General features: G+C 44.7%; 1 protein-coding gene across 1 annotated transcript in view; it reads right to left on the bottom strand.

Annotated features, from left to right (window-relative positions):
* The window catches only part of znf236 (zinc finger protein 236), a 97,652-nt gene that overhangs the window by 76,061 nt on the left and 4,619 nt on the right, over positions 1-16,972 (bottom strand). Inside the window, exons 3-6 of the mRNA XM_011473312.3 lie at positions 14,456-14,620; positions 14,190-14,368; positions 6,784-6,914; positions 4,014-4,186 (exon numbers count right to left, since the gene is read on the bottom strand). Coding sequence (XP_011471614.1) covers positions 4,014-4,186; positions 6,784-6,914; positions 14,190-14,368; positions 14,456-14,620 — 648 coding nt within the window. The remainder of the gene's footprint in view (positions 1-4,013; positions 4,187-6,783; positions 6,915-14,189; positions 14,369-14,455; positions 14,621-16,972) is intronic.

Below are 16,972 nucleotides of genomic sequence, written 5' to 3'. Positions count from 1 at the left end.
GCCCTGCTTCAGAGTAAGAATGAAGAACATCCAGAGAGGAATTCTTCCCTCAGGACAAACAGAGACTAAGCTGAAGGTTTGCATGCTGAGCTGTTGTTGCCTGAAAACAACTTTAGCACAGACTAGCAGTCATCAGTTGACCTATGTATGTATTTGCTCAAGAACAGTGAGACAAATAACACCTGGATGCAATTTTTCAATCAAGGCAGCATGTTCTGAGGACAGGCCATTTCACCAGGCAGGAGAGCTGAAGCCTACTTGCAAAAATTGCGTTCATTATTAAAATGGTCCGACTGTTTGGCCTTCCAGAAATAATTAACTCACCTCAATCCATCAGCAGCTTTTAGCACAGAACACATAAACATCAGTGTGATCTCATTGAGTGTCTGGTGGTCAAAAATTTAACTGAATGGTTATTTCGTCCTCAAAATGAGATGGAACGCTGGACTGACACAGACATGCCAGGATATTCCAAAATATGCCGTTTAGCTCCATGAGGAGCAGACAAAGAAAAACAATACAAATCAAGCTGTGATAAGATGGTTGTTAAAGACTGGGTCTGGTGCGTCTCCTCTATCTCTTTGCAGTCCTCCATAGATCCGTTGAGGGGTTTAGGTTAGTTGAGCTGCTAGCTAAGTAAACCCTGGTCCTCAAACCCGGATCTGGTGCTTCTGGGAGTACGGGTGGGTACCAAGAATTTCTACCAACACTTTCCTGAAGATTTTTGCTCTAACTTTGGGACAAATCAAAGCCTTGGGAAGTTTTGCTGTGCTGTTACTCAGAGTTTCTGTCATTCTGTCATGGAACCTCTGTTTCCAAAAGCAATGAAACATTTGGGTTAACATTCTGTCCACGGAGCAAAAAGTTCCATTGTTTCAGTCTTTGGCATGGATCAGACATCTTTGTTTTTGTCGTCGGTACAACGGCTGAGGACAAAGATGCCTTTGTGTCTGAAGATCTCGAAGGTTGGACCTCAACAGCAAATCATTTCCTTGTGAAACTCTTTAAAGTCCCACTCTGATCACCTATAAATCCATTTTCAAAATGCTCCCATGGGTCTTTTGGTTATGATTTTGCCCGATTTTAGCCAAAATCCAAAGACCTCCAGGACATAGTTTCCGCAGAGCAGCAATAATTCATTAGAAATTCCTCTGAGTTGTGGGCGGGACAGTTGGTGCAGAAGTAAGGCTCCGCTCATCTCCCATGAGCCCTTTGTTTACACTCTCTCCTGCCAGCTTCCAGCCCCTCACACCCCCAACCTAACATTAGCGGTGCCGCAAAAATGGGGGGCCAAGTTGGAGCTATTCGGCCGTGTGGTTTTGATCCAGATGTCAGACGAGGAAAACAAAAACGTGCATGGATCGATTCATCTACAAGCGGATGCATCAGAACAGTGACCTGCTCAGCATATTATCTACATCACCAACAAGCTTTTTAAAACAACAATTTTAGTCTGCTCCTCATGCACAGAGGTGCAAATTTAAGTGTGATTTGCTTTCTATATGTCCTCCATCATCAGAAAAAAACAAAAACACCTTTTTCATTGGAATGGGTCTTTAAACTCCAAAACAGACTTCATTTCACTTCATTTGGGGGCCAACATTAAACTTTCACAACCTTCTAAAACTTGGCTGGACTGAAAAACATATACTTTTAAAGACATTTTCTTCTCTTAACCCGCTTTCGGCGTCATGGGGTTACCAGAGTCTAACCTGGCTACTAGGGTTGGGCGATGTCCCCTAAATTGGCAGTTGACGATGTTTGCTGTCAACCATCGGGATAGACGATGATATCGTCGGGGGGGGGGCGCTATTTTTAATATTTCGGTCTTATATAATTGCTATTCGTTATTTTACTTTATTACTTTATTTATTTTATTTCCCAACTAATGACTCATCCGCGATTATCCAGTATAAACTGAGGGAAGTGACTTTAACAAAAAAAGTAACAAACAAACTAGAAAAGAAGTGGTCCGCTCCCGCACTTCACTACTGAAGTGGACCGGCGGAGCGCGGACTTACAGCTTTGTGTTTGAGTGGAGGGGGGGGGGGGGGTGCTTTGTTACATGAGCGGTAGTATGTGGGAGATTTAGAACTGCGATCCGTTCCGCAGCTCTGGGGGAACGGGCTACCGAACTCAGAACCGGGTCTAAAAGTGTGTGTCTGAGCAGAGGAGCGTGAGCACACACACAGCACTTTGGGGCGGTGTAAGGTTCAAAGCAGAAAGGCCGCTCAGTCCTTAGAAAACATTCAAACAATCACGTGGATTTGTGTTTCGAGTCGTGTCCCGAATAAATAAAGGCTGATGTTATTCCCACATGTTTACGTGCAGCACGACCCACAGCTAATGTTGTTAGCCCGTGTTAGCATACTGCTAATTCTGGCTTCTTTCCGGCTCCGTTTTTCAACAGAAAAAGCACTGACCACACGGATTAAAAATAAAACGATGAGCGAACAGGCGTTTCATAATAATCGTAACATTATTAAAAGCACGTTTAGAAGATCGTCTTGTATATTACCAAGCTGACATATCAATGTATAAAGCCGCTCGGCAACATTGTTTTGTATTGAATTGTTACGTTCAATAAAGTTTGAGAAAAAAATAGCCGCTCGGCGGAACTGATATCCACTTCCGGTTTTTTGAACCCTACTGCGCTTGTGCGAATGATTTATTCCGACCGAAAGTGTGACCCATGTGAACGATTGTTATATTCTGAAAACATTTTTCTGGAACCATGTACACTGTTGGATTCTAATCCGACCGTTGATCCGGTCAAGATATTTTTCACATGTAACCGCGTCTTATGGTGTCGACTCGCAGCGTGGCGGGGGCGTGGCATCACGATGGTGTCTCTCCATCGGGATGTCAGTCACCCATCACGATGGACGATGGTATCGCTTCTCGCTGTGAGCGCTGATCACTGCCTTTCTTTCTTAAGTTTGTAAGTCTATAACAAACTTTTTACAAAGGTACATTTTACTTTGAAAACATAAAATAATCTTCATTGCAGAAGATAACTGCGGCCGTTTCCTCCAAAAAATCCATCCAGATCTAGTCTGATACAAGTGAATTCTTCTGGGTGCAGAAATCCAGAGAGCCTTGGCTTGAGGGGATAAAGAGAAAACTGGTGCCAGCCCTCTGCTTTCACAAAGGCACAATGACCACAGGAACAAGGAAGCAACACAACGGAGGTGTGTGTTTGTTAGCACAGCCATTCCAAATCTCTGCATTGCTTCCACAGGTGTATCACTTGGCAAACATTGTAGACTGTCAGTTTGCAGGGGAAACAAAAGAGCTGGTGCTTTGGTGCACAGACGCATAATAAATATTGAGAATGCGTTTATGTCCTGTGGGCACCATGGTCCATAGTGTGCCAGCTCACAGGAAACCCAGCAGCTCAAAGACCAACCACAGGCTTGGAACTGATCACCTACAGCAGAAAAAACACCTCTGCCAAATTCACAAGAGCTCGCAAATGCCAAACCTTTGGAAATCACAAAGGTAGATGTGTGTGTGCTTCTTCTGAAGCTGGAGGATCATTGTTAGAGACCAAGGCTGGGCCTAAATGAGGTTGGATAAATCAGGAGGACTGCTGAAGAGCGGCTGCTGCAAAAGGCTTGCAGAGTTAAAAAAAAAAAGAAGTCGTACGATTTTGCTTTATTTTCTTTGTCAAAAAGCACAGAAAATAACAAGCTGGAAGCCAGGGGGCTTACTCAATACTGTGTGTGCAGAGCAGGTACACAAAAAGTTCCCTGACACCACAACTCAGATTTCTCCTCCCACTGTTGTGTACAGAAACCCTCCAGCTGAGTCTAGCTTTGCTTTCATCCCCTCTTTTGCTCTTGACTTCCATAAGTCGGTCAAACAGGAAGTGATGTTACACCGCATCATAATCACATCTGTGTTGTGCCGTTTCCTGCTTCCATGTGCACAGAAGGACAGACAGAATCAGAGAGCAGAGGGAGAAAGCTCCAGGAATGAAGGTGGCATGGTGTGGTGGATGTGGCTGTTACCTCGGAATGAACCCGTTGAACGTGGGAGTGCAGGTTCCCCTTCTGGGAGAAGGAGGCAGGGCAGAAAATGCAGAGGTGAGGCTTCTCGCCGGTGTGCCTCACCATGTGAGTCTGCAACACCACCTTCTGGTTGAACGCTTTGCCGCAGTGCGAGCACTTGTAGGGTCTCTCGCCTGATGGGAGATGAGAACAGGACAGGATCTGCACGGAGGATCATGACGCTGAAGGATGTGGTGTCTGTGGAAGCTTCACGGCACTGAGATGAGTGAACACATGAATGTCAGCAGCATTCCTGGAAGACTAAACTCTCACCAGAACAAATATCTGGACTTATTTCAAAGCCCCCTTTAACAGCACTCGATGCCCATAAAAGCCATTTTGGAAGTCTCTTCAAGGGAAATAAAGAGAACTGAAGCGAAATCACGTGACAATCCTGATTTCCTCGTGCGTCAGGGGAGCGGGGAGGCGTGACGTGCAAGCGCGCCGCTTCCCGAGGCGAATCTTCAACCTGTCAGCTTAAAGGCCGATTGAGATTCCGAACACAGCGGAGTCGGCATCATCCACTTTTATTCAAGCAGTGGGAAAGCCAGCCGGCACACAAACATGTGGACGGATGGTAATCAACATGTGGCTGAACGCTGCCGGCTACTTTACCTCGAAACCAGACGGCTGAACAATCTCAGAGCAACACAAGAGCATTAGAATTTAAACAGCTCTTTAAAACGCACCACACGCACACTTTTCGCATGACTGCTGACTAATAAGTCGTGTACATTCTTCAAATTATCTAGGGGGAGAGGAACTCTAGGAGGTGGTGGGGGCAGAAGTTTAGTAACAGAGGAGAAGCCCACGTCAAAGAATTAAAATGTAAAACTCTTTCACTTTATGGAGCTCAAATACAGTTGACAGAAAAGTAAATCTCTGTGGGTCTAATGACTCTTTTGTGGTTTCGAGAAAATTGACTTTCTGCGCTTCCTTTCAGGCTGGGAGAAGGATGCCGCTCTTATTTTCGGTCAATTTCCCAATTTGCACTTTCAAAACATTTTTCATCAAAACACTGTTTACTCCAAAACACAGTGTTTAAAAAGAGAAAGAAAAAAAGATTGCTTATGGCGGCACATTGACGGTGACTCATTCAGAAGTCAACATTTTACTAAACTCTAATCCTTTAGTCAAAGGACGTAAACCGTTTGACACCTTTACTCCAGAAATCTGCAGCTCATCATCTTTAATTCTTTCTGTCACATGCACCCGTATGGGGGATGATTCCTTTGGGTTTTTGGATTGTCCGGGCCAGTGGAGGGTCGTAGAGAGGAGCCACCCCCATCTCTTTACAGCTCCCTTGAGGCTCGTAAGGCCACCTTAAGGGACGTCGTGCAAACGAAACGTACCATTGTCGTGTGTGGTAAAAGGATTCGTGAAGTATTTGTAAGGATAACTTACGTTAAACGCACTAATGACGTACGAGTGATGCTGTCGTATGCAACACTCTAGTGGTTAGTGAGGTACCCTACATTTCACGGCTCCTTGCTGACGGCACACAAATGCCGCACGCACAGGTGATACTCAAGTGCCGTTGGACATCCACACAAACGACGCCCTGATTTCCTCATTTCTACCCGTCAGGCTGCAAGCACAGAGCGTGCAACGGGTGGACATTATTACGTCATCAGCCCTGTCCGGTTGAGGGCGGTAAGGGAAAATCCAAACAATGTGCCTGCGTCTCCACTTCACCCTTACCCCTTGTGCTATCTTATGGGGTCTAGTTGACCCCACCCTTGCATTTACGTGTTCTTCCTACCATGACAAAGGTGGATAAAGGTGGAAAGATTTCATGTAATCCATGGACACCAGTGAAGATCATTGAAGAAAAAAGGTTCAGAGCACTGTCTTGTCCAGATGACCCCACTCCCAACGTTAACGTGCCTCATTGACGTTAAGAGTGGGCTCATCTGGACCCCACAAGATAGCACAAAGGTTACATGTTGTTTACATGTTCGCGTTAAAAAAAAATAACTGTGCGTAAACATTTGTGCTCTGCAGGCTCACCGAGTGGTCTACGGTCTTAGAATTTTGAGCGGGCCACCTGCCTGCCCCTTACAGGTGCTGCTAGCAGAGGCGAGAAACAAAAACTAATGGACACAGTAATGTATTAAAATCTGATAGCTCTGGCACAGTCTTTTACTGTGGAATAATAATAATCATAATCATGGATTGGATCTATCTGCGCTTTTCCAGATGCTCAAAGCGCTTACAATGTCTCCGTTACTCATTCACTCTTCATTCATACTTGGTGATGGTAGTACAGTTCGCGCCTACGGCCCCTCTGACCATCACCGGGATCGTTCATGCTGGTAGGCAGTAGCGTTAAGGGTCTTGCCCAAAGGCCCTCACTGGGTGGTGTTAATTGCTCAACAATTCCATTGCTTGCTTGTTCGTTTCCCCGGGAATGTCAGTCCTTCACTTTACCAACCATGTGGTAAGGTGTATACTTAATTACATTTTTTGGCACCTAAAGGTGTTTCATTTAATTTGGAAATACAAATGTAGTATCTAGTTGTCTAAAGATACAGAATCAACATAGAGCAGTCTGTATTTGCTTGATGAATTTGTATTATACTAGTATTACGAAATACTAAAATGAAACAGCATGACGTGAGAGCTGAACCTTCTCTGAAAAGTTTTTCAGAGCACATCAAAGCATCACTCAGGACGGAGCAATGCGCCGTCGGCACACAGGACACGTCCAGTTTCTGCACCTCCAACTCACCAGTGTGGATTCGGATGTGTCTGACGAGCTGGCTGGGCTTTTTGAAAGCCTTCCCGCAGTGATGGCAGCTGTTGGTGAAGCCGCTCCGATCGATGCTTTTCTTGTAGTTTCTAGAACTGGAGGAGAGCGGCCTGCCAGACGAGCAAAGACGAAATCACAAAGCAATCAAGCAACAAAACTCCTCATCATCGCCACAGAGTGTTTTATAGTCACCATGGCGATGTATGCGGCTTCTTTGGATTACAGACATTTACATTTTGTTTCTACATAAAAACAGGTGCACAGTTTAAGAAATGATGATTTGGTGCTGATAATAAAGGAATCTATAGTATTTCTTAAGCTTGTCTTCTTATATTTACCAGTGATCCCACAGTTATAAATGTTACAAATTATAACACCTCAGTATGGTGTTGTATCAGCAGGCTCCTCTTGTACTGGATGACTCAATATTTACATATTAATTGCCAATGAATAAATGCCTGCAAGCGGGGGGTAATGTGTGAAATTCGGTGTGATGGAGCCCCCCCAAAGGCACCTTTAGCGTAGCATGCTGTTATCAGGCCTTTTCAGAACAAACTTGTATGGAGATGTCATGAGGACACACAGGCTGCTCTCAGACAGCCGCATGTCGCTAAAGGACAGCGGCTTTTATCTTCAATGATCACAGCAGGTAAGAAGGTGAGACATGAAAACAGCCACTATAAGCTGTGGTAGCATCAGTTATGCATTTCATCCCAAATGCACAGCTAGCAGGCGGCAAGTCACTCTGATGACCTGAACCGGCCCACACCCCCTCCCCTCCCTGCTGCCTTTGCGTGCGCAGACATCTATAGTTCAACACGAGCCGCTGGATGCAGAACACGGATGAGACGGTGAGGCTGATCTTCCTTCGGGGTTCACGTCCGCGTTCAAGCCCTTAGAGCAGGGGTCGGGAACCTTTTTGGCCAAGAGAGCCATAAACGCCACATATTCTGAAATGTAATTTCGAAAGAGCCATACAATAATGTAGTGTCCTTTTCCCACACTGAGGCACGGAGACTTAACCTCTTTTAAAGTTCTTTATTCTGGTTACTGCAGACCGCAACAAACGCCGTTCAATTCATTCAGCAACTCCTGAATCTCTCCTGCCGAGACGAGACGAGAGCGCGTCTCCCAACTTTATATTCCCCCCCTCCCACTCCAGCCCTCCCATTTTCCTTATTCGGCCCATAGCTGAACCCCATTGGTCCAAACTACCTAACAACAGGCTGAGCGACAGAACTGGGGGCCAATCAGATCTCTGCTTGATCGATGCGTTCCATGAACTCCAGAACTTTTAACGCGGCCCAACAGCCATCCAACTCAGTCCGCGACAATTTGTTTAAAACTAAATATACAAGTGAATGTGTGCATTTGATTTAATTTCAACATTTTTAAAGTACAATAAGTCTGTGGATTCTTTTCAATAACATTGTTATTCTGTTGCTAATAAATGATGAGTATTTCTCGTGGTAGTTTTGTTGATGGTCTAGTCTGGTTGATACGTGGTGAGTTTCTGCTTCATGCAGGCGTTGAGACTTTAAACGTGATCATAGGTCTGAATGTTCTGTAGATGTGAGACAGACTGCTCACATGCAGACGGGGAGCCAAACACACATTCACACGCTGCAGTGAGTGACGGGCAGCGGGTTTTACGTTTTTACAATCCCTGCGCGATTCACCTGCTGCCTGTCCCCACAACCCCTCACCCCCACCCTCTGCTTTCTCCCTCACACATCCCGTCCCCGCTACTGCGCGCTCTTTCTCAGAGACGGGAGCGCGCAGTTTTAGGCACGGCAATTCACAGGTTTCCAGCTGGTACAAACTCTGTGAAATAATAGATAATAGTAACTGATAGCACTGGCGCAGATTTTTTTCTCCAAGCACCGCTACTACTGCGCGCCTCTGGCATCGCATTGCGCCCGAGAAGGACTGGTCTAATGAAAAAAAAAAAAAAAGTATAATTAAAGATTTGTCTGCGAGCCACATGTGACCATCAAAAGAGCCATATATGGCTCGCGAGCCATAGGTTCCCGACCCCTGCCTTAGAGCCTCCAGAGCGGGTTAGACAAAAGAACCAGTCCCCGTCCTTTAAGAGGAACTTTCTTTATTACTTTTTCCTCAACTCCAAAACAGCGACTGACCGCGCCTGTATGCCCTCCTCACACGCACTCTCCACCCGTCTTCCTGCATCGCGCGGCGCGAGCAGCGGTTTCAGCGCGTGCGCACACATGCATCCCAAAACACTACATTTCTTTTTACACCTGTTAAATATTTTCTGTGGTGTCTTTTAACAATCTGTTCACTGTACTTTAGATCACCTGATCTCTATTGTGCGCAAATTCAATTGCACCACCACATCACCAGCAGTGGTGGATGTGCAATGACATTTTATTAGTACTGGAAAAAAAATGTCCCCGTCACACACGCCTCGCATTTCACGGCCCAATTTGAGGACTGGTAAGAAAAAAATTTTTTTTTATATATATATATATATTTGAGGACTGGTTGTTGTGTTACTGCAGCTTTTTGATGTGCGTTTGACCTGTTTGGACAGAGTTACCTAAAGTCATTAGTTGATGCTTGTGTATGTCAATTTTCAGAGACTGAATAGGAAGTTTACATCTATTCTTATTTTAGTTTATTTTAAGAAGAAAAGTACAGCAGAAGGAGCGAAAGAGATGGAGCAACAGAGGAGGTGTGAGGAGGAGGAAGATGAGACAGAGCAGCAGCATGAATGACAGAAGAGAATGAAGAAGACAAAGATGAGACGGCAACAGACGAGGGACAGTCAGCATCATTGGTCAGCTAAAGGAGCCCCACCTGTTCCTGGACCAACAGGCATGTTGCCCTAATAATAAAACTGGTTCATGTTCATTAGTCTGAATACAAATGTCTATAGATATAATTAATAATTACCATGGAAGGGTATTAGTAGTATTATTTCAGAACAACTGACTTTTTGTTCATTATAGATATCTCCCAGTCAAGAGCCAAACACCCCAAGCATGAAATAGAAACACAATAAATCAAAATATATCAGTAAGCATTTAACTTCTGTTAGTTTTCAAACGGCTGTTTTACTACGTTTAGTAGAATGAATTTTTTAAATACAGCTCATGGTTTTTGTGTGCCACCTAAAGATTTAAGTGGCCCCTCCCACCCACCCCCATGAAAAGTTTCTGGAGGCGCCACTGCATGAAAACACTACCAGGAATCTGTGGTGCATAAGTTACCAAACATTTGGTTGTCAGGTCTATTTTTTGTAAAGTTTAGTTCTGTCACAATTTCATTTGTTTGAAAAATAACTTTAAACATTTTTACAGCATTGCTTTTAGTGACACAAAGTTAAACCTGTTTCACTAACATACATTTCCTAAATTCAGCCAGAAGAAAAATAAAAAAGTGTGCACAAATGAGTATTTTTATACATAGTAGTACTAAAGCTTAATGTATAAACAACTTTTATGTAGCTTATTTTGGTAAAATAAATAAAATACCAAAATGAATCTTCTAAAGGAAACATTTTAGAATATTTTTCCACATTCAATGCAAAAAAATCCTTATTTTTTAGCATAAGAAACATCAACTAGCTAGTGTTTTAAATATCGACTGCACATGAGAACTGGACTGAGAGACTCCTCCCACCTCGCGTTCCAAACAGGAAGTACCTGCTGGCTCCAAGAGGCCAAAATTCCATTTGTTGTAGAGAAATAAACGTCTGTAACTCAGTCATTCTCTTGGTCAGAAGAACAATTTCTGCTCTGATACCTTTTTTTTTAACATGTTTTTGCTAATCCTGTTTTTTTCTGTATGAAATTGTTTCTATACTGTAAGTTATTGAAGAAATGAACTGGCCAATCCGATGCCTCAATAAAAGTTTGTGGTCTCATATTGAATCTTCTAAACGGATTCTCCCCAACCTGCTTTCAGGTGGTAGGGCTCTTGGACTTGATGAGATACGAATGGAGACTCAGGCCGACTTTCACCAAAAACTAACTGGAAATAAGGCATTTTCTATGGGTGACCTCACACTCGCTCAGTCCAGTTCTCATATACAGTCAATAGTTTTGACAATCCTTATGCTAAAATTTCAAAAAAGGAAAACGGAACTTAATGCTGTGAGTTTCTTGGCCCTTTACGCAGTGTTTCATGTACCTCCGACTCAAGTCTGTTCAACAATAACCTTCTCATATCAAAAATAAAACAAGTAATGTTTTACTAGATGAAGTATAAAGAAGTTTAGCTGTTGACCTTTTAGAAGAATCATTCTATAGTCAATGGTTGGATTGGATTTAGCAGAAACTGGTTCTTGTCCTGACCATGGACCCGCTCTTTACTTGCCAGGATCCTTGGAGGCTCTTGGACATTTGCTAGTTCACGTTTCTTCTTGCATTGATTAAGTGAATTACTTTTATACTATTACTGAATTTCTGGATTCAGTCAAGTGATGGAAGTGTTTAGCTTTGAGACCCATAGGATTTCTACTGACAGTTTCTTGATTCCCCAAACCCTGGCCTCAAGCTGTCTCTAGAGGTTTTCTTAGCTAGTTTTACTCTTCTGCTCATCCCTTCAGGGGTCACCACAGTGAATCAGCTTTCCCTGAACTCCACAGGTGGTTTGGCAGAGATGCCCTTCCTGACACAACCCTGTATTTTATCAGGGCTGGGGACCCAGATAATCATCAGCAGTTCCAAGTCTAAAGCCCTTCTCAGCCAGGAAAAGGTTTCTGTACATGACAACATAGAGAGGAGTTTAAGTGTCTGAATGCTCTCTATACATAGAAAAGGTGGAGCGTCAGGATCGAACATGGCAACGTCTGCAAAAAGGTCAACTTTGTCCTGGTCTGTGCTGGTGAACAGAGGAGAACGCTCTGAATGTCCTGTGAGTCTGTGTTACCAGCAGCAGCTGCAGCCCTGAGCACTGAAAGGAGCTCCCTTCAGTCTAAAGGTGAGGTCTGGAGCTCAGCCTCCTAGGAGGTGTTCTCTTTGCTCTACATCAGGGGTCGGGAACCTTTTTGGCCGAGAGAGCCATAAACGCCACATATTTTTAAATGTAATTTCGAAAGAGCCATACAATAATGTTGTGTCTCTTTCCCACACTGATGCACGGAGACTTAACCTCTTTTAAAGTTCTTTATTCTGGTTACTGTAGACCAGTGTTTTTCAACCTTTTCTGAGCCGCGGCACACTTTAACCTTAAAAAAAATCCCGCGGCACACCAGCATCCAAAAATTAAAAAAAAGGAGAAACTCAGACTGTATTGATCTACAGCCCCTCCCTCCACAGTCTCACATGCATTTTTGAGATAATTGTTGCAGAAAAAGCTGGAAACTGCAGCTGTTTTTTTTCTAAAAGATGCAATAAAAGTTAAGTTAGAAGATTTAAAAACAGTTTGAAGTGTGTTCGTTGGTTTCAAGACGTTTAACAACAGATCTCCTTGTGCCCTGTCACTCTCACAACCCAATGCATCATGGGAGATGTAGTGCATAAAACGGCCGGCGGAGATCGCTTTTCGGAGCTTCATTGTTTTGTTCACTTGTTCCACGGTCTGATACCGGATTCTGTGGAAAGCTACACCGCTAAAGACGAGCTTTAGCTGGTATTTTTGTTAGAACTGAGCGACTTTACGAGCTAAATCGGGACGAGGAAGTGAAGACTTTAACCACTTCTGATTGGTCAGACTGATGACATGTGATGAAGCCTTCAAGAATGATTGGTGGAGACAGTTAAAGCAACGGGACTTTTCCAAAATACAGCCGGAGCTGCAGCTGAATCGTGGTACGGTCATTCTTATCAAAATGTCTTTAATAAAATAAACGCAAAGAAAAAGTATTTTACGATCTTTTATATTCCTAACTCCTCAGTGTTTTATCAGGGCCTGTTTGGATGAACAGAGCTGAAATCCTGGAGATGGGAAATGTTGTTAAATCAGTTAATGAGGGCAATCTCCCACGGCACACTTGACCATCTCCCACGGCACACTAGTGTGCCGCGGCACACTGGTTGAAAAACACTGCTGTAGACCGCAACAAACGCCGTACAACTAATTCATCAACTCCTGAATCTCTCCTGCCGAGACGAGAGAGAGCGTTTCTCCCAACTTTATATTCCCCTGCTCCCGCTCCAGCCATTTTCCTTATTCGGCCCATAGCTGAACCCCATTGGTCCAAATTACCTAACAACAGGCTGAGCGACAGAACTGGGAGCCAATCAGATCTCTGCTTGATGCCTTCAATGAACCCCAGAACTTTTAACGCGGCCCGACAGCCAAGTGAAACTCAGTCCGCGACAATATTTTTAAAACTAAATATACAAGTGAATGTGTACATTTGATGTAATTTCAACATTTTTAAAGTACAATAAGTCTGTGGATCCTTTTTAATAACATTGTTATGCTGTTGCTGATAAATGATGAGTATTTCTCGTGGTAGTTTTGTTGATTGTCTAGTCTGGTTGATACGTGGTGAGTTTCTGCTTCATGCAGGCGTTGAGACTTTAAACGTGATCTTAGGTTGGTCTGAATGTTCTGTAGATGTGACAAAGACTGATCACATGCAGACGCGGAGCCAAACACACACTCACACACTGCAGTGAGTGACGGGCAGCGGGTTTAACGTATTTACAATCCCTGCGCGATTCACCTGCAGCCTGTCCCCAAAACCCCTCAACCCCACCCTCTGTTTTCTTCCTCACACATCCCGTCCCCGCTACTGCGCGCTCTTTCTCAGAGACGAGAGCGCGCAGTTTTAGGCACGGCAATTCACAGGTTTCAGGCTGGTACAAACTCTGTGAAATAATAGATAATAGTAAACTGCTAGTTTTTTCTCCAAGCACCGCTACTACTGCGCGCCTCTGGCATCGCGTCGCGCCCGAAAAGGACTGGTCTAATGAAAAAAAAAGTATAATTAAAGATTTGTCTGCGAGCCACATGTGACCATCAAAAAAGCCATATATGGCTCGCGAGCCATAGGTTCCCGACCCCTGCTCTACATCATTTAAACATCTGGCAAACAAGCCATCTAGATGACGTTTGAATGAGGCATTAGGAGCCTGTGGCAGAGCCCTGACATGCTGGAGACCGACTTTATTATTGGCTGATCTAGAATCCACCAAAAATGCTTGAAAAGAGGGAGGTTTGTGAATCCCTGCTTAACCTGCTGACACCACAGCTAAAACCCAGACAAGCTCCGTCTAAAGGATGGATACACACACAGAGGTTGGAGGTTCAATGTTTAGAACTAAGCAGGTCAACTTTTGCTTGAGATTTTCCTCGTAAATTCCAGCTGCTGTTTAGCACAAGTTGACTCAACAGATTGAGTTGGGTAACAGAAAGCAGCCCTCTGTTTCTACAAAGGAGGGGCCCGACGTGATTGACTGGGGTCTGACCTAATCTTGATGTGACTCCTCATGTGCTCCTTGATCTGAGCGGACGTCTGGAACTCCCGGCTGCATCTCTTGCAGGTGTACACCTTCACGCCGGACAGCTCCTTGCGATGCTCCTCTAAGTGCAGGGAGAGTTGGCTCTGGAGCACAAACTCATCTCCGCACTCTGTACAGATGAGATTCTGCAGGATTAGAAGCAGATCATACAAGTCAGGCCAGAAAAATCCCTTTCTTTGCGTGTTTTCCATCGGGTCACAGCCACGGTTTACCTCCTCTTTCTCGTGCAGCATGACATGTGACTTGAGGCTGGCGATGCGGGAGAATTTCTTGTTGCAAACGGGGCAGGTGAAGTCGGAGGTGGTGTGTGTCGACTTGTGTAGTGTGAGGTTGAACTCCATGTTGAACGTCTGTGGGCACTGGTCACACCGATAAGGCTGTAGGAAGAAAAAGGATAATGCGCGTTTGCCTTGATGAAATGCACCTGTACGAGGGTTGAAGCGTATGCCCGCTGCACGTTTTTGGGTTGTCTGGACCCGCAGAGGGTCGTACAGAGGTGCATCTTAAGGTGGGCACAGGTGTGTCTTTTAGCTCCCTCAAGGCTCGTGCGGCCACTTTAAGGGTGGGTGAGAATGGAACGCACAATTGTTGTGTGCATGGTGACTGTCTAACGAAGTATTTGTAAGGATAATATAAGTTATAGGTACTAGTGTTGTACGAGTGGTGCTGTCGTACGACCCCCTCACGCCACACTCTAGTCTTTAGCAAGGTGCAAGTGCTAGCTCCTTACTGACAGCATTCAAATGCTGCACGTGGTACGTAACCACCTGCAAGACGCCCACACGAACTACGCTCTGATGGTCTCGCTTCCTTGTTCACACCACCCTCTGCAGCGTGCATTCAAGCGCTAGCTTTCCATAATAAGTCTCTGCACATAAACGCACATTTCCGGTTCCACGTCCAAAACTCTGGCGTTCACGCGTCATACCACATGTCCAGAGGACGCCCGTTTTCAGGCTCTACATACAAAACATGCGTCCTATGAAACGTACGTTAGTTGAAATTGAAAGCAGGTCAAACTTTGACCAATCAGGGGTTCGGATTTGGTTATGACGCATGTATGGCGCCGCTTTGAATCTAAGGAAGTGCATACAGTTTGAGAATTGTTCATGGAGGAGAAGTTAATATTTTTGATTTGTGTCTGGCTGGAATTCTATGACACCGAGCCCTTTACATATCGGAATACAGCAGTGAAAGAAAGCGCCTGGAGTGAGATTTGCACTGCTTCAACATTTCACACCAAGCCTCTTCCAGCTGTAGGTGGAACAGACCAAGCAATGGGCTCACAAGGAGTGCCCGCAACAGCACTAAGAGGTCTCTGGGGCAGAATCTGAGGGGGTTGAAAAATCTGTACGACGCATCTGCATCGCACCTACTTCCCCCTTACTTACCCCAACCTGTTGTATAAGAATTTGCCATCACCTGCACATCACCTGCACAATGCCCAAAGAAAAAGTATGCATGACCATTTTCCCGCTCACTGAGCGGTCTACGACCCTTAAATTGTGTGTTGGCCATCTGTGTGCCCCATACAGGATTCACCGTTTTGACAGCTGGTATCCACCCGTCAGGGCAAATGGGCCTGATGCATTAGGACTCCTCAGTCCTGAACTCCTATGAGCTGCTCTGTGCAAGCAACTACAGCAGGGGTGTCAGAATCCAGGCCTGGAGGGCCCGTGTCCTGCATGTTTTCCAACCAACCTGCCATTGAAGCTCCTCATTGACTAAACACACCTGATCCAGGTAAACAGCAGCAGATAAGGCAGAGTTTTCTGATTTGGGCTCCCTGGTCTATAGATTACGCTCCAAAACGCTCCATAGCATGACTATCAGCAGGATGGTCTAACAGACTAGTGTGAAGATGATGGTATTACCAGATGGATGGAGAGGGCAGATGCAATAAGAAGTCCCCAATGGAGTCACAATGAGGGGTTTGACTGACAGACTCTTGTGAGTCTTGGAGTGGCAGAGCTCCAGGGACAGAAATGACCCACAGACGCAAAGACAAACGTTGACTAAAGTCAAACAATAAAGACACAAGGAAGAGGAAGAAAGGTAAGGTTGATGGAACGCTGACAAAGAACAAAAACAGGGCTTTCTGATGCTTTTAATGAAGAGCCTTAACACTCACGTGTCACCACTAACATCGACAGCGGAGGCGGCCGGGTAAATTGACCAGCTGAAACAATAAAAGCCTCCTGATGCAGATGTATTTAGAGAAGCTCTGCATCAGCCGCTTCTCTCCTCAGTCCAGTAAACAAAACTGAACATAAGAAATTTGCAAAGCAGGCAGTCTTGTCAGTGGAGCGGAGTTGAGTTATCAGACGACATCACCATTTTCACATTTGTCTCCTTTGCAAAGCAGGAAGTTGTTATGTACAGAGAACTGATGCTACAAGCAAATACTAACAAATAAAGTAACAAATAAACTGTTTTTAAAGTCCCACTCCGATCATCTTTTGATATTGTCAAAACGAGGTTTTACTTATGATGAGGCCATTTTTAGACCAAATCAAAAAACCTGTCATCTCCTTGGACATAGTTTCTGCAGAGCGGCAGGAGAAACTGACTTGGGAATTGTGGGTGGGACTGTTGGCACCGACCAGCCACGCCCCCTCTTCCCCTCCCTGTGACAGAGAACGTCTGCTCCTGATTCACAACGAAATAGTCAGAAATGCCATTTTAAGCTCCATTTTCTGTACACATGTCCTCCTCCATCAGAAAAATGC

The sequence above is a fragment of the Oryzias latipes genome, chromosome 16 (genome assembly GCF_002234675.1).
Source record: "Oryzias latipes chromosome 16, ASM223467v1".
Classification (NCBI taxonomy): domain Eukaryota; kingdom Metazoa; phylum Chordata; class Actinopteri; order Beloniformes; family Adrianichthyidae; genus Oryzias; species Oryzias latipes.
This window is presented reverse-complemented; position numbering and strand designations above follow the sequence as displayed.